Source organism: Engraulis encrasicolus, chromosome 24, assembly GCF_034702125.1.
Source record: "Engraulis encrasicolus isolate BLACKSEA-1 chromosome 24, IST_EnEncr_1.0, whole genome shotgun sequence".
Taxonomy (NCBI): Eukaryota; Metazoa; Chordata; class Actinopteri; order Clupeiformes; family Engraulidae; genus Engraulis; species Engraulis encrasicolus.
In genome coordinates, this window is record NC_085880.1 from 36,751,099 (window position 1) to 36,772,487 (window position 21,389).

Sequence of the window (21,389 nt, forward strand, 5' to 3'; positions counted from 1 at the left end):
CGCAGTACCTCCAGTGGCACGGAGTGATAGTCATTGAAAAGTTAGCTACCATACTACTACAATACTATGACATAACACAGGGCCTTTAGTAATGCACTACTACTTGGTCATTGTTTTTCTGGTAACAGCATACAACGCTGTGTCTTTAGGGGGTAGGCTATGAGGCCTACAGTACTCATCAAGTCTAGCCAGGCTTCAGCCCCAGTGTTAAGCTGTTGTCCACGTCCTCCATTTGAATAAAAGGGCACATCATAAACAAAATTTAACAGTCATCATATGTTTTAACCCCAGCCAGGAGGAGCGTTTGAGCATCCCCACCAAAGGCAGTATTTTGGACCACTACACCAAACAAAGTGGAAAAAGGGTCACGATCAGCAATGGCCTCGGAGCCGGGGTCGTTCCGACGATGAGTCCTGAACGCCTCAAGGACTTCGGGGCGGAGGAGTACCTGGACCACAGCATCATCACTGCCGTGGAAACCACGGAAACCAAGGAGGCACCGGAGCGGCACCAGTGTGGCAGTAAGACACCAGAGACTAAGAGGACGCCAAACTCCATCAAGCCCAAGAAGAAATGCGCCAGTGACAGTCCATGCTCGTCCATCACCACCACCCCTCCTCCCGAATACCTCACCCTGGAAAACATCAACATGGCCGCCTTTCAGATCCAGTCAGGGATCCCAAAGACCCCGTGCACAGTAAGTCAATCTGCCTCTCAATAATAATTGTACTAGTCTTGGTTGGTTGGTACTCAGTGCAAATTTACTGTATCTAGAATTCGCCCAGGGGTAAAAGTAGGCAGGTGCGCACAGGTTTATTTAGTTTAGTTGATTTAGTTTAGTTCAGCAGGGACCATGCACAATAGACATTGTTTACAGAAGTAAAAAGATGGCTTGTGCCAGATTATAGCTATATAGCTATTTTCCATCTGGTGCGTAGCACCGGTACAAAATTTACAGCAGGTGCGCAGTAGGCTAAGAGAATATGTTTAATGCTGCTCAAAACCCACATTTGAAAAAAGTAAGGTCTGCTATTTAAATAGAAAACAAAAGCAGCCATGATGTGCTACTGTATGAGATGCAAGCAAGCTTTAAACCCATTTGATACAGCATGTGCTAGGCCTACACTGTACCTATGTATATATTTTTTATCATATGTATTCTTTTTAAGTATGAGTGATGTGAGCATGTGATGTACTGTACTGCCTGTGAATCCTAAGATAGATCTCCCCCTGGGGATAGTGAAGTACTGTATTCTACTGCAGGTCCGCCAACAGGGGGGGACAAATGAGTAAGTTGTCTCGGGCCCAGAGGAAAGGAGGCCCCAGAATTGGGACTCCATGACATTATGTATAGGTCTATATTGAGAAGGGGGGGCCTTTTCAAATGATTTTGTCCTGGCCTGGGCCCAGCCAAAGCTGTCAGCGGCCCTGTTTTACTGTACACTTACACGCCAGCAGATATCAGAACAAAAACATCACATGACACTAGTGGTGTCAACAATGATCGACTCGGCGATGCAATCCAATGCGGGGCATGGACGATCCAGAATCGATCCGGCAAGCTCCAGAATCGATCCGGCAATTTTTTTAAGTTTCAATTACTTCCATGGATATTTCGGGAGCAAATGAATGTTAAATTAAATAAAAGCACTTCAAAACATTGCAAGACTGATACAGACTGATACAGACTGATACAGAAAACAGCCAATAAATTGTTGATCAGTATCTGACTACTTGTATTGCCTCATCATGACTGATTAAACATTTGCTTTGCTTTCAATAGAAATGTAATGCATTGCAATGCATTGTAGAATTGGATTGGATCGGATTGCATAGAATCAAATCACTACCTCCCGAATCGTGATCGAATCAGATTGTGAGGGCAGTGCCAATCCACACCACTAATGTCCACAGCCTCACTTAATGCCTGAATGCATCACTATTGTTACTATTGTTACTGTTACTATTATTATTGTTATTTTTATTACCCATGTCTTTCCATCCTATTTTTTCTTATCTTTTTCTTTTTAAATCTTTTTCTACATTTAAATGTTCAATGTTAAATGTTCAGTTCTTATTTAATCACTTTATTGTTGCGTGTTCACCACTGTTACTTGTCCTGTCTTGCATTTTAATGTCAGTCTGTAAATGTCAGTAGTCTGTATGTCCTGGCATGGTATGGAATGGAGAGAGAAACGTAATATAATTTTCCTTGTATGACTTGTGCATATGAAGAAAGTGACAATACATGGGTTTTAATTTTTTGTTTTGCCCTGGCTGCGCGACCCTGACTGAGCACAACTCAACCTCTGATTGCTGGAAACCGCTGTATGTCAAAAAATTAGCTCACACAAGGTTGACTGCCAGTGTTTGCCCCTCCTCACAACACCGTGTTTATAAACAAAAAAAACCCATGTGTATAACCTAACTTGACTTGACTTGCCATTCCTCCCCCCCTGGCTGTGTATGTATGTATATAGTATGTGATTGTTGGTATGGCTGCATGGTTTATTGTGTGTGTAAGTATCTGAGTTGGAGTGTGCATGTATGAGTGGATGTGTATGTATGTGAGAGTAGGCCCATGTGTGTGTATGACAGTATTTATGTATGAATGTACATTGCAATTGATGTCCTTATGGTGTCCTTGAGTATTTCTGTGGTGTACAGAGCTGAATGGTTTTTTGTCTTCATGTTTTGTCTGTAAACTTGTCCTTGATGGTGGTGAAAACAAATGTCCCCTTGGGTGCAATAAAGGCAATGTAATCTAAATCCAGTCTTTGTGTCCCACAGTATTCGAGGATGTCCAAGCAGTGTGGGATGGAGCTCTTCATGAAGAAGGAACATCTGAACTACACTGGATCTGTGAAGGAGAGAGGAGCCCTTCACCTTCTCTTGTCCATGACATCAGTAAGTCAGTTGTACGTAGTAGGCTTCTCAGTCAGTAGGCTTCTTACATTCTTACAGGCTATATATACGTACCTGCGGAAATTAAACCCATTTTCAAACAAGTCTGCGAGGCGTGAAGGACAGACAAGGGGGTCAGGAGACTGACTTCAACGCATTGTGGAACTCCACTTCCCCCCCACCTCAGCTCCAAACTCATTAACTGACTGTTTTTGTTTTTTCAAATTGGCTTATAGGCGTCAGCCTGGATTACAGGGTTGCCATAAGGACACGGTTACCTCCAAAGTCAACATAGGTCATGCAATGCATTTAGATAAAGCAGCGCAGCAAATGTGAATTGCTGCCCCTTTTCAGATCACTGAAGTGGCCAGCGTGACTTTTCCTGAAAAACGCTGAATGTCAGTGCCTTAATAGAACTTGCACAGTCAACTAAATGTTGGCAATCTAACGGTATGAGTAACACTTGAACGCTAATTGCTCAAACCACCATTTAATTCTCAAAATACTCATTCCACAATTACCACACTTGCACTGACCCGTTCATTCGTGGCAAAACAATATACTGAGAAGGCCTCAGGTCTACAATTCCATCAGGGCTGGGCTGGCCATCTGGCATAGCGGGCATTTTCCGGGGGGCCCTGCACCCTCGTGGGTGGCCCACGAGGGTGCCGGTCCCACCGGTGAGTCAGTTCTGCGTCGCTAATTATGAGGGGCCCTTTAAGCAAAAAGTGCCTGGGCCCTATTTCTCCCCCAGTCCAGTCCTGAATGCCACTGTGGTTTAAAATAAAGTCTTACATGGCTCTGGAGAGTCTGTGCCATGGTCATGATGTAATGAGGTTATCATCTACTTTCGTGGCCGTCACTGCCCCAGTAACCTCATTGGTGCGTGGTGCTTCTCTGTTTCCTCATTTAGTATAGGCCTACTGAGGGTCAGTATAAAAATTCTATGCATTATTTCATTGACATTCTAAATCGGTGAGATTTGCTATGGTGCCCCCAAGACATTTGGTGCCCTAGGTGACCGCCTTGTCTACCTATGCCTATCGCCGGTCCTGTAAGAACCATATTGTCACATATAGGTTCCTTGGAGAACATTGGGGTTCGTCAAAGAACATTTGTGGTTCCTCCACAGTGGCAAACTGAAAGTTCTTCTGGACATTTAATTTTTACAGTGTGTACAGCACTTGTTCTGTTACATTAGCAATTGACTATAACACTGCAGCAACATTAAAAGGTAAGTTACCCTGCTGCCTAAAGTTTGTAAGTTAACTCAACATGAGGCTTAACTCAATTCGAGGCTTTCTCAAGTTGAGTTAACTTACAAACGTTTAACTGGCTGCAATGTTTTACAGTGTGCCCTGTTGATATTGATGGATTTATTTTTGAACTTCTTGCAGTTGATATCCATCAAATGAAGGGTAGAGAAAGAAGAATTTGTATATTTCTACTCATTTCCCACAGGAACAGCAAAAGAAAGGCGTAATCGTGGCCACGGACTGCAACTTCTCCTTGGCCATTGCTCACCACGCTTCAGAACTGCGCATCCCAGCCTTCGTCATCATGCCGGCCAACAGCTCCCAGTCTCGGCTGCGCATGTACCGCGAATACAGCGCCATGGTCATCTCGTACGGCGGCACGGCACACGAGTCCAAATGCCACGCGCATTATCTGGCCAAGGAGAACGGCTACCTGTGCCTTGAGGAGTGAGTTGACCATATTTACGTAGACCCCACGCACCAACACACAGAGAGAAGACAAACTGTGAGGTTTTAGAAGTATACTGTATACTAGGGGTAGGCAATTAGGTTTGGACGAGGGCCGTTTTTTTCTGACAAGGGCATCGCGGACCGGCCATGGCCATGGTGTTCAACTGGTTAAAAAGTACTGGCGTCTCTCTCTCATGAAAAGGGCAACCTGCCTTAGAAACCCATAACTAATGTATAAAGTTGGCAGTTATTTATCGTTATTACATGTTTCATTAGCAAGATTGCTAGCTATTACAAGATTGCTAGCTATCAATGCAAAATTACGTCTGCATTTTTCCCCAATCAGGCTATTTGACTGCACTCACTGCATTGTACTGCTATTTGCTGCGTCTTGCGGGCCGAAAGTATTAGATGGCGGGCCAGATTTGGCCCCCGTGCCGCTAATTGCCTACCCCTGCTGTATACTGTATACTTTAATAGTTCCGTTGAGTTCCCTTTGGTCTTTCATTTAATTCCGAATTGTGAATTGTTTACATGACGTTTTCAAAGCGGAATTAAGCTTTATTCAGAATTAAAGTGAGTTAATTCAGAATTAAATGTCTCATGTAAACATAGCCAATGACAAATAAAAAGATATTCTATACAGTATATACATAGGTAGACTGTATAAAACTGCTATTGGTCAGTAATGACAGCAATAATGATAGTGTTTTCATTCCTATAGAGATGACTGTGCAGTGTACTTGGCGGGCCTGGGTACGGTTGGCATGGAGATCTATGAGCAGGTGCCCAGGCTGGATGCAGTCATCATACCTGCGGGTGGCATATGTGGTCTCCTAACGAGTGCAGCTGTGGCCATCAAACACCTAAATCCCAACATAGCAGTCATAGTAAGTGTGCCTGTACCACTACACCTCACATCAGCAAGAACTACAACTGAAGGTTTTTTTTTTGCATTTTATTATTGAAAATGACTGTTCAGAGGGCCTATCACCTATGTGTGAATTCTTACCATTCAAATATTTTGAGAACATACTTTTTTAACCTACATAAAATGCATTTTGCAATGCAATTCAATGGAATGCCCAATACAAAAGGTCAATTTCCCAACATTCTACAAAATGGAGATACACCGTTTTGCAAATAAACCCTTCAACTACAACTCACATCAGCAAGGTTCATGCGACGTCCACTTTATATTGAAATGAAGAGCTCTTTTCCAAAATGAGATACAGTATATCCATTTTATAGAATGTTGGGAAATTGACATTTTTCTGTTGGGCATGCCATTGAATTGCATTGCAAAATGCATTTTATAGGTTTTAAAAGTATGTTCTCAAAACATTTGAATGGCAAGAATTCACGCATAGATGAGATAGGACTTCTTAACAGTTAATTCCAATATTAAATGCAAAACGTCAAAAATGGTGGATATAGCGTTTTGGAAAAGAGCTCTTCAAATGCACAAGGACATAGAAGTTGAAATTTAACAAAGCTGAACAGTTCTTATAACGAGGTGTTAATAATGTAATCAGTGACCCTGCTGTGGCCCTAACGGTAGGGGACCGGGCTGCTACTCCGGCGACACAGGCTCGATTCCGGCCCAGATCCAATGCCGACCCTTCCCCACATCTCTCTCGTTTCACCGTCCTATCGTACAATACAGTTATAAAAGACCAAAATATATACTATGTATACTGGATGTATGTGTATAAAAAGAATAGTAATATAATCAGTGAAAATGATGTGTTTTGTGGTTTTAAATGTGTCCACAGGGAGTAGAACCAGAGGAGTTTCCGCTCCTGTTTCAGTCCCTCAAGACCGACTCACCAGTTCAGAATCTCCATGGTAACCACAACAAGAAGCTGTACAGGGGTGAGCATGCTTGCTGTTGAAGTGTTTTTCTATGTGCACTGACTGAACCCTCTCAAGCAGAGCCTCATTTAAAAGCTTGCCGTTAACAAAATGGTAACGACCAAGCCTCAATTTGTTAGTCAAAATTCTTGGAAAAGGTCAAAGCAATGTTGTTTTGATGTTGGAAAATGTCAAAGCAATGCTGTTTTGATGTTAATGATGATGGTTGAGTACTCTTACCGATGTAATTAAAACACTACTACAAGATCTTACGTCGTTTACACACCAGTTATTCCACTGTAGCTAATGAGCTATATACACAGTAAGAGTAGGCTACATCTAGGCCTACTTATACTTCATACACCTCTGTTCTCAGCAGACAGTGAGGGGGATTGGGTTGCGATCCCATCTGTGTGAACGGGCTACTGTGGGTCAGCTCTATGTTCCCACAGGCACAGACTATTTGTACTGGGGGGCAACTGCTATTCAGACATAATGCTATTCCGACATCCGACATACCGTAGGGTTAGGGTTAGGGTCAGGATTGGGGTTAGGTTTAAGCTTAGGGTTAGGGTAACTGCATGCACTCATCCTAAGCCGATAAAAGCTAACCAATGTAGCACAAACCACAGAAATGGCATATCTTGCACCGGTATTCCGACAATAGACATCAATGCCGGAATAGTGTCATATCGGAATAGCGCCATGTAACCTTGGTACCACAACTCATTGGTAGCACAGTCCGAAGGTTCCACAGCTTATTCCTCCTGCTCCACGTTCCCACATTTTTAAGACATTTTTCAAAAATATAAGCCCTATGTTCCACAACTCAATATTCCCACATTTCCTAAGAGAATGTGCCTTTCTTCCCGCCATGGAATATAGGGCCTACATTTGAATAAATTCTTAGAAATGTGGGAACATGGAGCAGCAGGAATATGCTGTGGGACCAATGGGCTGTGGGACCAATGGGCCTAAAAATGAATGTTAAAAGTCTTAGTGATGTGAGACCAATGGGCTGTGGGAACATAGACACGCTCCCGTCTACTGCGGTGAAGATGTGAACACTTCCTCATACTGTTCAGGGGCCTCAGAGATCTCATTAACAGATTTGTTAGCTGATAGACTCCCTAAGACTAGCAACTGACCAGAGATTCCCCATGGTATGGCAAATTTGGTCTTTGAAAGTAACATTGTGCTATGGTGAAGCAAGAAATGTATTGTGTAATGAAATGATAAAAGTGGAGCATCATGGGATATATACTAAACTCAAGAGGGGCACTGCATTTTAGGACACAGTGGCTACATCATGTATGCATGTATACACACTTACGATATCTCAAGATCTCCTCAAGGGACTTGTGCTGTGCAAAGTCATGCTTTCAGATGTGGTACAAGATGGCTCCTCTGAACCGGTCCAACCCGTTTTCAATTCAATTCAATTTGATTTCAAGAGTCAGAAAACAAGTACTGCAGGGTGTTCACCTTTTTTTCTTGGTGCTCATCGGTAGGGACTCTCAAACTTGTGCAGGGTGGAGGTCAGGAAATCCAAGGGACACTAGTTTGCAATTATTTATTTGACTACTTGATGCGCCCTGAAGAAGGCCATACGAGCCGAAACACATAGGCATTGTAGCCAAATAAAAAAGTATGAAAATGCCTTTTGTCTACCCTGCTTAATTTTAGGAGTACTGGAAAAAAGTGTTCAAGTGGTAAACATGTTTATGATGGCCTGTTATGATTTTGGAGTAAGCGTAACCTTATTTAGTGTGCTTGATGTATTTATTAAATGCCTTGTCCTGTACAATTGCAGGTTTACTGTCCCTGTGCTGATTGTTGCTATTATATACTGTAATTATAATTCATTGGAATTGCCATAACATTTTTAAAATAATGATCTTATACTCCTCCAGAATTATGCAATACGATTTTACAAAGCCTATATTGCCAATGTTCATGCACTGATGCACCAAATACATTGTCATGCGTTTTCATCACCAGGTGAAGTTGCACGCGGCCAATTGACGATTGCAAACACATATTTTTATATTGCATCAACCACTCTGACATTAAATTAGCTGTGGTAAACAAAAAAAACCCTTCCACCCTCATAGTCGTGCGGCGCTAAGAAATGACTGGCATGTCATTAGCTTCAAACTGAATCTTCCCTCTCTTTCAGATCTGGTGCATCATTCCATGGGGACTGACACGTTCCACCTTGCCAAGAAGTTTGTGAACAAAGTCGTCTCAGTGAGGTAACGCATTACATATTCAGACTTTATTCCCCTGCTGCGTTTCTACGCGCAAGCCTTCAGACTAGGTAAAAAGTACATATGCCACAAGCTGTCTTGGCGGTATTATACAAATATTTGAATTTCAAGTTGACACTTGTTTACACGATGTAATGTGGTTTTATTTTGTGGGTTTACTATGGGGACACCATTGTGTTTCTCATTACACAGCAACCTGTATCCTAGGGGCCCTAGGCTCCATCTTAATGTGGCCCTGTGTATGGATGGGTTCATTACTGTAGCACGCTGTGTCACAGCATTCCTAGCCTTCGACATGATCTTTACCAAAGGATGAGGAAAGTGCAGAGTAGGGAGGACACAATAAGTGGACAGTAGATGCATTAGAATAGCAGGAAGGGAAGCCAAGCATATGGGCTGACATTAATCTGGGCAACGGTTCAAGGGAGAAGAGCAGTGATATGTGTATTTTGGCCTTACATTGTGTTATGACTGGAATAGGCCTACACCTGTTGCCAAAGACTGGATGATTCATGTTTGCCCTAATATAGTCCTCCAGCAAGCAGGCCAACATTATCGACACAAATGTAGGAGCAAATTACTACTGCTTCTACTGCTGCTATGCTGCTACTACTACTACTAGCCTACTACTAGTATTGCTGCTACTACTACTACTGCTACTACTACATTATCACTACTGTTACTACTATTACTACTACTGCTACTGCTATACTGCCCTACAATATCAGAACGCAGTATCTTGAAAATGGTCGAAAATGGGTTTAGACCGGAAATTGGCTTTAAAATACCTTCTTTTTCTTGTGTTAAAATTTTTTGGCCCAACTTGGTCCCGTTTCGGAAAAAAACGCAAAAAACTGATTATACTGCGCTTTTTGGTTTTAGGAGGTTACGTGTTACTAGCCAAGAACGCAGTATAATGCGAATTATACTGCACTTCTCCATTGACACCGTGGTTTTGGTGTAGACAGTAATACCACAACAGAGCGCAGTATAATGATTTTTCAGCTAAAAAGTAATGAGAATGTTGTTTTTTTTGCTTTTTTCTTGCTTGCATAAATTTTCACCATAAAAAAGTATTATATGGAAGTGTCATCACCACTTTACCTCCAACACAGTCACGTGGACAGAAAGGAAACTTTAAAGCCTTTTTTCTCAGTTTGGCATTTTGAATTATACTGCGTTCTGAAATTGTAGGGCAGTATACTACTACAGCTGCTGCTACTACTACTACTACTACTACTGCTGCTGCTACTACTATACTACTACTACCACAGCTGCTAATGCTGCTACTACTACGGCTGCTAATATTTCTACTACTACCACTGCTGCTGCTGCTGCTATTTTTTCTTAAACTACTACTACTGCTGCTGCTGCTGCTACTACTACTACTACTGCTGCTATTTTTTCTTAAACTACTACTACTGCTGCTGCTACTACACTACAAAACTACTACTACTATACTATTACTACTAGCTGCTACTACTACTACTACTACTACTACTACTACTACTACTACTACTACTACTACTACCACTACTACTACTACTACCACTACTACAACAACAACAACAATGCGGGTACTACTAATAGTAAAGCCATAGATCTGCACTATATACTGTCAATGATCTGCAACCTGTGTCGTGTTGTTGCCCACAGGGAGGACGATGCGCTGGTGGCCATGCTGCGGTTTCAGGAGTGCGAGCGATCCATACTGGACCTAGAGGGAGCGCTGGGGGTGGCGGCCGTCACAGCTGACCTGCTGCCTGAACTGAAAGGTAAAAGGTAAGTACGATGGCAAATAATATCAAAGTGCTACTCCAATGTGGTGACACTTTAAAAACAGCAAACGCATGATTGCTTGATTTGAGTATGATGGCAAATAATAACAAAGTGTTACTTCTACAGTATGTGGTGACACTTTCAAAAACAGCAAACTGATTGCTTGATTTTAGTCCATGTCATCAGTCTATATAGGGTCTATAGGGGTCACGGTAACGCTTTACTTGACGCCGGTGTCATGTGCATGACATAACATGACAGTGTCATAACAGTGTCAAAACAAAAGTCATGACACAGTCATGGACGTGCCATTGACATTATGTTAATGTCATAAACATTGTAATAAAGACAGCCCAAATAATGTCCACTTGTCATCACCACCATTACCAAGTGTCACAAGTGACAACAGTCACACAATGTGTTAATGTGGATGACATTATATTTGACACGTCATGTCATACGCGACGCCACCTTCAAGTAAAATGTTAGCTGGGTAACTATTTGAGGGGTGAAAAGGTGCATTTCTCTATACTGTATATCGATATTATCAAATGTTTTAGAATATTGATGTGATATGTTGAGAACTGCACCTGTTTCACCTTTTCAAAGTGTAATATCAAGTACATAGAATTTTAACAATGACGGTCATGAAACAATTTGCAGATTTTCTAAAAAGTGGGATTGCAAGTAAGAAACACAAAAGGAAAAGGCACAGGGAGTGTTTTAATTAACGGGAATGAATGGAAATCCAAACCCATTATTTGCCATAATTACAGACCAAGAATAAAGAGGAGGATTGTTTGGGTTCATGCGCAATTTCCCATAATGGACACCAGAGGGCATCCAAAATCACTTGAATCTCTCCAGTAAATGCTGCAAGATTATACAAGGGGAAAAGAAAACAAATGTAAAGACGTTTAAAGATATCTGTAAGCAGATATTTGCCTATTGGTTGTTTTCTCAGTATCCCATCAGTCATTAAGAGATAAAGTGGAGTCTGGGGGCACATGCCTTCCACATACAGCGCTGCTCTCTGATGCAGAAGAAACAGATTATTGGCAAAGAGATAATGATCTATTGCTGTACAATGCCCATTGTACTATTACTTGATTTAATTGTCTATTGCCTAAGAAATACAGCTGCGCATACTATCTACTCTAACTATTACCATTGTGATAATGTCTCCATAACAGCCACTATAGTCAAACAATTACTGTGCACTAGTAACACTTGCATCAACAGATATCATGACACAATGTTGTTACTTGTTAGACGACTGCTAGACCTACTTGTTTGTTTGTTTACAGTATTGCATGATTTATTTATTTGAAGAAAACAAAAAAGATACTTGTGCAATTCAGCAAGGAAGGCCTTTGGGAGAACCAACTCTGCCATCCAGACGGCAAACCTTATTTTTAACATTCGGTTACATAACCCCTTTAGGTGTATGCTTCTATTATTGCGGAGTCCTAAATTAATCGCCCTATTGTTGGATTTGGTTGCTGCTGTCTGCCCAGTTCCAGGGCACTACATCAGTACCTTAGTGTCCCTCAGTATCACGGGACACTTCAGGTCTTAAATCACTCTGCTCCCTCCTCTGAGGTAGCACGGCTTAAAGAAACTAGTGCAGACTCATCTCTTCCGAGAGAGCTTCCTTGCATAACATAACTAACTCTTATCACCTCAAATCATGAGTACTAACCTGCTGCACTACATACTGTGCGTAGGTCCTCCACTATTTTTCTGCTCTCTTTTCTGCTGTACAATACGTGTATACTGCTGCCCTCTGTACTGACCATACACACACACACACACACACACACACAGTGCACAGAGCTCATTAGTGGACAGAATCCAAATTTAAGATGCTCTAGTTTGGGGAACGTTGTTTGGGTAACAGTGCAATGTCCAAAACTATTACCCAGTTCAGCAGATAGTTGTAATTGTTAGGCTAAATTACATTATATACCTCTACTGCCTTTTTGTAGTTAAAGGGGTATGCCACTATTTTGGGGCTTAATACAGTTAAAATCGTTGGCTGGGGTTTATAAAGGTGGTAAAGTGTCTTATTTTTCATGTTAAGCGTTGTCTTGCTTTAAGACAAGTTAAAAGAGGGAATATGTCGCTAAGCTAGTGAAAGTCAATGTATCCGTGTAGCATGCTACAATGCTACACGGATACATTGACTTTCACTAGCTTAGCAACATATTCCCTCTTTTAACTTGTCTTAAAGCAAGACAATGGCTTACATGAAAAATAAGACACTTTACCACCTTTATAAACCCCAGCCAACGATTTTAAGTGTATTAAGCCCCAAAATAGTGGCATACCCCTTTAACTATAATAGTCTAATACCTTAGCTCCAAAATTTAAAGGAATCGTTCAGTTTGTGATACAAGCATGAAAATTGGTACACATATAGCCAAAGGCATTCCAAAAAGAACTGGATATGGAGCCATCATGAATTTTCAACATGGTGGCCATGGCAGCCATTTTCCAAAATGGCCGCCAGCCACAACAGTTTTCTTGGATATAATATATTTTAGACATATTTACCATTCATACCACTTGGTAAATGTGATATGGATAATAGAAAAGTTGTCATGAATTTTCAAGATGGCAGCCGTCACTTGTATGATTTATCTGATATAGGTGATATCAGTGTCAAATCAGTCATTTTTCATGATGCAGAATTCAAAATTGTAATTTTGGAATTAACCAGAAGCTTACTTTTATCTCATTCTATACTTAATATACAGTATAGTATCACTGTTTCTTTCAAGATGGCAGCCCATGTCAGATAATCATACAATAGTGGAGTCTGTTAAGGGTTTTACCATTACGGAAGTTAGAAAAGCACTTTGCATGGTGTTTCTTTAGGGTATATGCTGTAATTCTAGCCTAAGAGCCCTCACATTTTTTTCTACTGTCATATACAATATGTCATGTTGTGTAATGCATTACATTGTTATTAAATGACATTATAGTAGCTGACAATGTTAATATAGTCCGGAACTCAGCAGAGATGAAAGGGCAGTGGTAGCCTGCTTGACCAGATTGATGAAACTACAAAAATGTACATAGTGGTGTGCATTGGCACTGCCCTCAAGATTCGATTTGATTCAATTCTACGATGCATTGCAATGCATTACATTTCTACTGACAGCAAAGCAAATGTTTCATCAGTCATGATGAGGCAATACAAGTAGTCAGATACTGAACAACATTTTACTGGCTGTTTTCTGAATCTGAATTCAAATGAGCATTTCCCACACTAAAACTATGGTGAGAATAGACGACTGCTGCTAATGCTTGCTGAGCAGCATCTGAATGGGGAAGTGTCAGTGCAAGATGATGTCCAAGGTAGCAGGTTCTCCATCCTCTAATTTCCCTGACAGATATTGTTTATTTGTATGAGAGAGGGTAAAGGACAGGACCTCTCCATATGTATGAAGAACCCATAAGATCACCTAATTCTACATTCTCACAAGTAGCATTGTGCATATTGAGTGCATTTCTGCCATCTTTAGAATGGCATTACAGATTATTCAATATACATATAGGCTACAGTATGTCTTCAGTTCAAATTAAATGGAAATGTTTTCTAAGTAGGTGTTGAGTAGGTAGGTAGGTGTGTAGGTAGGTAGGTAGGTAGGTGTGTCACAAGTTGCATTACAGTTAGCTCAGTAATCATTGAGTACTTCAATTGGTACTTCAAAACTGACAGTTGATGGACAACATGTACCGTAGGTCTTTGCCACCCTTACCCATAGGAGAAATATCTACGTATATAAAACAACAACTCTCATATGGTATACAGGTATACTATAAAAGTAAGTCATTACGGTACTCATTTTCTTGATATGCAAGGCACACAAATAGTCTGGGAGGAAGGATAGTCTACCATACCCCCCACCCAAACAAAATGCCACATGACTTTTTTTTAACCTTCACGAATTTGAGTGGTAACAGTAACATAACTCATTCCCACACATTACACTTTTTTGCTTTATACATGACCTCAGAATGCTCTACATGTTTCAGTTCTATAGTTGTACAGTACAGTACAGTACAGTACAGTACAGTACAGTAGCATACAGTACGGTGCAGTATAGAAAAGTACAGTACAGTAGCATACAGTACAGTGCAGTACAGTATATTACAGTAGTATACAGTACGGTGCAGTATAGAAACGTACAGTAGAGTATAGTACAGTACAGTAGCATACAGTACAGTACAGTAGCATGCAGTATAGTGCAGTAGAGTACAGTACAGTACAGTATTTCACATTACAGTACAGTAGAGTACAGTACAGTAGCATACAGTATAGTGCAGTACAGTACAGTACAGTATTTCACATTACAGTACAGTATAGTACAGTACAGTGCAGTTACTGGGTCCTAAGGAAGTATGTTCTAAATTTCACGCTTTTGTCAGCTCCGTAACGCTAATGGCCTTTTTCTTGAAAATGGCGGCCATCTTGAATATTCATGACAACTTTTAAATTATCCATAAGACATTTACCAAATAGTATGAATGGTAAATGTGTCTAAAATGTCATATTATATCCATTACTCATAAGAAAACTGTTGTTGCTGGCGGCCATTTTGAAAAATGGCTGCTATGGCCACCATGTTGAAAATTCACGATGGCTCCATATCCAGTTCTTTTTAGAATGCCTTTGGCTATATGTGTACCAATTTTCATGCTTGTATCACAAACTGAACGATTGTTTTGGTTAGCCGCTGCACTATAAAGCTATTGATGGGGAGCATGAGAGTTACCCAGTTCCATATATCTGCTTGGTTGGAAAGGTACAAAGTGACAGTGACGAGTGGGATATTTCATCACCAGCGTTTGACAGCTGTGGCCCAGTAGTTGAAGGAGCTGTTCTTTTGACATGGCAGGTTCTCAGTGGTTCCCAAACTTGTATCTTCTGGGGCCCCCTTTGAACCTAAGAATATCATTGGAATCCCTCCCACCTCCCATATTCTAAGGCCAAACATTCTTTTCTCCCTTAATACTGCATTTTAAATGTGCAATTCACAGGGTCATTAAATACATGTATTAAACACGCATGTTAATATGGTTACCAACCTATTTATTGAATGATTATTGTATATGAAATCATACATGCATGCACACAGTCCCTTCTCTCCGTGACCCCCTACCACCTGTGGGTCCCGCCCCCCCAGTTTGGGAACCACTGACCAGCAGTAGGGGGAAGATGTGGGTTGGAATCCTAAACAGGGCTCTACTGCACCCTAATCTAAAATGTGCCCTGCCAGAAGAAGGCCCGGGGGCATGTTGATTTAATCATACATTCTGTTAGTGAAGATTCTGAGCTTTATAATGATATCTTACTTATGGTAATCTGTGGTGAATTTGTGGCCTTTTGAAAGTGTACACTTCTTACTGTAAATTAGAAAACGGAGAATTCAGCTCTGAAAGTTCCTCTTGCGCATAGAAAAGACATAAAGCTTGCCCCTTTTCGGACAAAATGTATGATTTTAGTAGCCTGGTGAACCAGCGCCACCCACTGGACGGCAAAATGTTTTGTCTACGGGTGGTAAATTAGACATCCACATTTAGTCTGGTTTATCAGGCTATGATTTTAGACAAATTAATATTGTTTTTAAACAATTAATAGCTTCTTGAATTGCAGATTCTGCAAAAGGAAAATCATTTTTTCCTTGTGGCCTGTTTTCTTGTGAGTAGTCACAAATACACACTCAAGTTCACGATGATGGTTATTCTATCTACACAGATGAACGAAGGAAGCGAAGGACAGCAGGACAGCCCTTCAAATTTTTCTGTTTATTCGCCTACGAACGTTTCGGGCAGAGCCCTTCTTCAGCGTGTAATGGCGATTGCATTCTACACAGAATAACATGAGAATTTCCTCGAAGACTCACTTCCTGGGCACAACCAATCCCTGATGCTGAACAAAAAAAGTGACTTAAAAAAGAAAGGTTTGCACACTCCCTTAGATTTTTCCCCCTTCTTTAAGTTCCTTTTTTCTTTTTATTCATTCATTGGCGTGATGATGTTGTGACCTTGCGGTCTTCCTCAGATTCACCAACAAACACAGGATTGACACATTATTGTGTGTTGTGTATCAATGTGGCAGGCCTGTGTTTGTTAGTGAATCTGAGGAAATCCGCAAGGTCGCAAGGTCATCATGCCAATGAATGAATAAAATGAAAAAAAAAATGTAAAGAGGAAAAAATCCAAAGGAGTGTGCCAACCTTTTTCCAAGAAAAGTTCCTCAAAGACCCTTCAATGTGTTGGCGTGAACCTCCAGCCACCAATGGCTTCTACACAGCACGTCTAGAGGTTCCCCCGCAGTGCCAGACTGAAAGCTCTTTGATGAACTCTAAATTAGCATGCCACTGATCTCTAATTTCCCTAGAAAATATGTTTACTCTAGCTCCCAATATTCATTGATTACAGTACAGTATGTGCACATTGCATTTCTATCACACTTCCAAAAGGCTGCACTTCAAAAATAAATTTTAAAAACCTGAAAAAGGTGTCTGAAAAATATGTAACTCATTGTTTATCATTGTGTACTCCTCCCCTTCACTATTTCCCTTCATGGTTTATTTCTTTAGATTAAAAGATAGAGGGAAACATTGTTACATGTGCAGTTCACACATTTTAGTTCCATCAGACTTCAAAATGGTACAACTTGTATTACTATTCACATTCAGTGGTGTAACTTTACACAGTAACTGAACCTTAGAGGGTACGTGTATGGTATGTGCTTCCTTTACACAAACGGTACCCTTTTCTCTTTTCCCGTTTCCTCCTACAGGGTTGCCATAGTCACCAGCAGTTCCAACATGGAGCTGGACCTCGTGAGGCACTGTGTGGACCGGGCTTTGATCTTGGACAACCGGGTCTCTCGATTTGCCGTGCACGTCACTGATTGGCCAGGGGAAATGGCCAAACTGTTAGATATGCTCGCCCGTGAAGACATAAGGTAAGGATTGTTTAAGCACTTATAGCTACGTACATGCTATGTATGATTTCGGTCACACTTTATTTTAGTGTTACATTTATTAGCACTAATCCATACAATGTTAAAGCCTGTATAAGGAACATGTAAGGCATGTACAAAGCAAAAACAAACATTTGTTAGGTCCTTACTAAGGTTATATTGGTAATAAATACCTTATTGTGCATGGACAACACATTGGCAAGTACATGCCTAACAAATGTTTGATTGTGCTAAGTACATGCAAGTTACTTATACATTATACAGGCATTAACATTGTATTAGTGCTAATAGATGTAACGCTAAAACAGTGTTACCATGATCTCTTGTGCTATACAAATACTATTATTATTCTTTATTAAATGCTTAAAATGATTATAGAACAGATCCCTGAGACAGCAGCAGCAGCAACAACAACAACAATAAAAAAGGAAAACCCCCGTCGTTAACACTGGCCCTGATTTGTCATGACATCATGATGTCTATTTAGGGAATAGGACATGAAAGCGAGAGGGGTCGGTAAAGGATATATCCCCAAAGACTGCAACAGGCGGCGCGGCACAGTCAACAGCAGTTTGAATCATTTTGTATTAGAGGACGGATCTAGAGCCATAGTGCACTGTTAGTGCAGCATAGAACCTTGTATTGATTATGTCTAAATTACAGTAGGCCTAGGTCTATAACATCTTTAGCCATAAAGTACTATGGAAGAACACAGTCCATTTTTCATTAGCATCTTGTAGCATCCGGATGTATCTCATATTTATTCTTCCTCTGTCTGACCCCCTTCAAGGTTACTTGATATCTGCCACAGGAGGTACAATGACAGAGCGGATCTCGCCAAAACAAAGGTACGACCGTTTTTAAGCATTGTGGTCTTCAAAGGAGACTTCGGTCACAGGCATGGCTTGTGTCGGGCATAGGGCACAGCTTTATGCATAACTCAAACACTCTTTGTTTTCATATTTTACCTTGCCTAGTTTTTAGTCTTTTTAATAATTTATTCGGGTTGGATGTTTTATGCATGCGAATGTGTGGGCTCGCCTTGGCAGGAGGCAGTATTGGAGGATCACTTACACTCTAATGAAGGATTTCATTTTATTTTGCCTTTTAATTTCTACCTGACCACATGGGCCTGAATCTTATGATGTGGAATTAGGTTATATAGCAGCAGCATCCATATGAAATATAACCTCATCAGCTATTCATTGTATTCAGCAGTTCATTAATATTTGAATCTTCAATGTAATAGATGTTTTAAAAGAACTGTAAGATTAGCTTTCTCATTTAGCATCATCAATTTTGCCTTACAAAACCATAGGGATATTGTGTTTCTCCATAATAGCAAAGGGTTCCATTAAAGTAGCATAGTATTTTTGTCATACAGATGTCTCTCGCAGGACATATCAAACATAACAGAGTACTAGCCTGACGCTAGCCAGACCCTTGTGTATTCGTGGAGCAAGTTGGAAGCCATTCATCTGGCGAGAGTCAGGTTAAATTGTTCAAGCATTCCATAGAACACAGTGTCACCATCCCGAGGGTGATTGGTTCTGTTCAGATTGTCATGTGTTTGCTTGTCCTCAACTGGGCTTTGGCTGACTGTAGCCTCTTAGTGTAGATATGGTCGCCGCCGGGAGGGCCTATACACTATTTGCTGAAAATACTCAACTACATCATGACAACATTGCTATGACTTTACAGAGAGTCTTAAGTGACAGATTAAGACATAGCCATTACAATTTTGGAGACAGTAAGGTTATAACATAGGCTCTGTGCTAAGGGGTTAATGTACATTCAAGTGCAGGCCTCTCTTACCACTACTCATATTATCTAAGCTGTACTTCGTCCATTTTAGCTATCTCTACTGTATGTAGCCTACACTTACAGCAATGGGCTTATGTTCCAACCAATACTTATGTGATTATGACTTTTGTCTTTTTTTTGTACTGTAGGTGGAGTGTGTAATTGAAACCAGGGATAAGACGCAAACCTCTCAGCTGAAACGAACACTCGCAGAGCGCTACCCTACACTTTCTTGGCTGGACCGATGACCGAAATACTACAGCCGCCGCTTGTCCAAAACACATTCCTCATCATAGCAGAACACCTTGAATGAATGAAGCAGAAGCCACAAACAAGAGTTCTGGGTTACAACATGTATATCACTTTGTACTTATAAGTAGTTCACTGGGATTCCCTTGTTTGAGAATAAAATCAGTTTGGTTGAGCATACAAACATTGCATTTCACAAGGCTCAGAGGGGCCACACAGCTTTTCATGAATCCACTTACAAACTATAAGAAATGTGCTTGTCTTCAGAGCTCTTGCGTAAGACTGTGTGATCGTGTGGACATAACTTTTGATTTGGGGGTTGGAGGGTTGCTGGTTCAATTCCTGTACTGTATGTGAAATCATAATGTGGGTCAACTGGGGAGTGGATGAAGATGAGAAAAAGTCAATTTCAAAGATGACTTTTTCTCATCTTCATCTGGTTATTTGTTTGTCCTGCACCCAGGTCAGACGTTTTTTTTGGGATGTGCAGGCTTCAAACTACTCCTTCAAGAGGGGAGTGAACAGCGAGTGCTCCTTGCACCCTTACCACGGCTTAAGGTGCTGGTTACACATTTCCAGATATTGTTAAATGCGGATATTTTTTTATTCATTCAAGTGTAAACATGGGATGTGGATAAAAAATAAAAATTCCATTGTGACAGGTGTGTTTTAGCCGCCTAAATGGAGTATTTTTAAAACCAGAGTTTTGAAATACGCGTTCTTAAACTCTGTTTATGTGTAAATGAGAAGCCAAAGCCAAAGCATTTTCAAAAATATCACATATACTTGTAAACAGCTTCTAAGTGGCCTTGAAAAAGGTACACAGAGATTGCAGAGTTAATGGAACCAACTGGAAGAGTGTTGAAATCTGACTATATTTGTGTTGAATTAACTCAAATATATTGTGTATCTCGCCCCATGGTGCTTCCTGGGTGACTTGTAAGGTTTTTTTCAAATGACAGAACCAAACGCTCAATTTACCTCTCTACCCTTTGGGTTAAGATGTTACATGACCACGGCCCTGCCGAGGCCTAAGGGTAGGGCACTGGGTTACTACACTCTCTATACGGGGTCGATTCTGGCCCGGATCATTTGCCGATCCTTCCCTGTCTGTCTCTCCCCACTCATTTCCTGTCTCTGCTCCAGTGTCCTGTCAAATATAAAGGCATAAAAGCCCTAAAATATATATATATTTTAAAAAAAAGATGACCACCAATTGCGTCGCCCCTCAACACTCGCCATTCCACCAGTGGAACGCTGTGATAGCCACTGAAAAAAAACGTTATTACCATAGTGCTTCACTATTATGACAGCGCCTTTAGTAATACATTATGACTAGGCCATTGCCATTCTTGTAACAGCTAGTACTTTATAACAGCGGCCATGTCGTACTGGGTAAAATGTATTTATTTTGAATGCAACATAGTTTTCTGTCATCATTGCGTCTTGGACCTGTTGTGCTGAAAAGTCCTTTAGAAGAACCATTAAACATTAGAAACATCTTCTTCATGTTTATGCGGTTTGGGGAAATAAAGACCACACTTGATCTTATTTTGTCTACTTTGGTATTTGTAGCATCAGAACATACAGGCTTTTTAATAGTCAATGTTTTCCTAAATTACTAACTTGGTTATGCCAGTTTTTTTCCTGCACTGCAGCATATTACAAACACCCAGTCTGTCTATTTAGTACCAATTAAACTGATTAGGCTCAATTTGCTAAGACACTACTTTAATCGTAATTGCATTGCGCTATTTAGACATGTTTGACAAATGTTAATTCAATGATCAAAGGTCTTAGAGGGAAATGAGCGGCATTGGA

The 21,389-nt window shown here is 40.8% G+C and overlaps 1 protein-coding gene across 1 annotated transcript; it reads left to right on the top strand.

The window, feature by feature from the left end:
- The first annotated feature begins 406 nt into the window (after positions 1–406).
- Positions 407–21,100, top strand: LOC134441091 (L-threonine ammonia-lyase). Its single transcript, XM_063191282.1, has 10 exons — positions 407–697; positions 2,791–2,907; positions 4,366–4,607; positions 5,335–5,500; positions 6,386–6,485; positions 8,644–8,719; positions 10,391–10,516; positions 17,331–17,498; positions 18,307–18,364; positions 19,469–21,100. Exons 1-10 carry the CDS (start codon positions 407–409, stop codon positions 19,565–19,567), a joined length of 1,443 nt encoding a protein of 480 aa, XP_063047352.1. The 3' UTR covers positions 19,568–21,100.
- Positions 21,101–21,389: the final 289 nt, after the last annotated feature.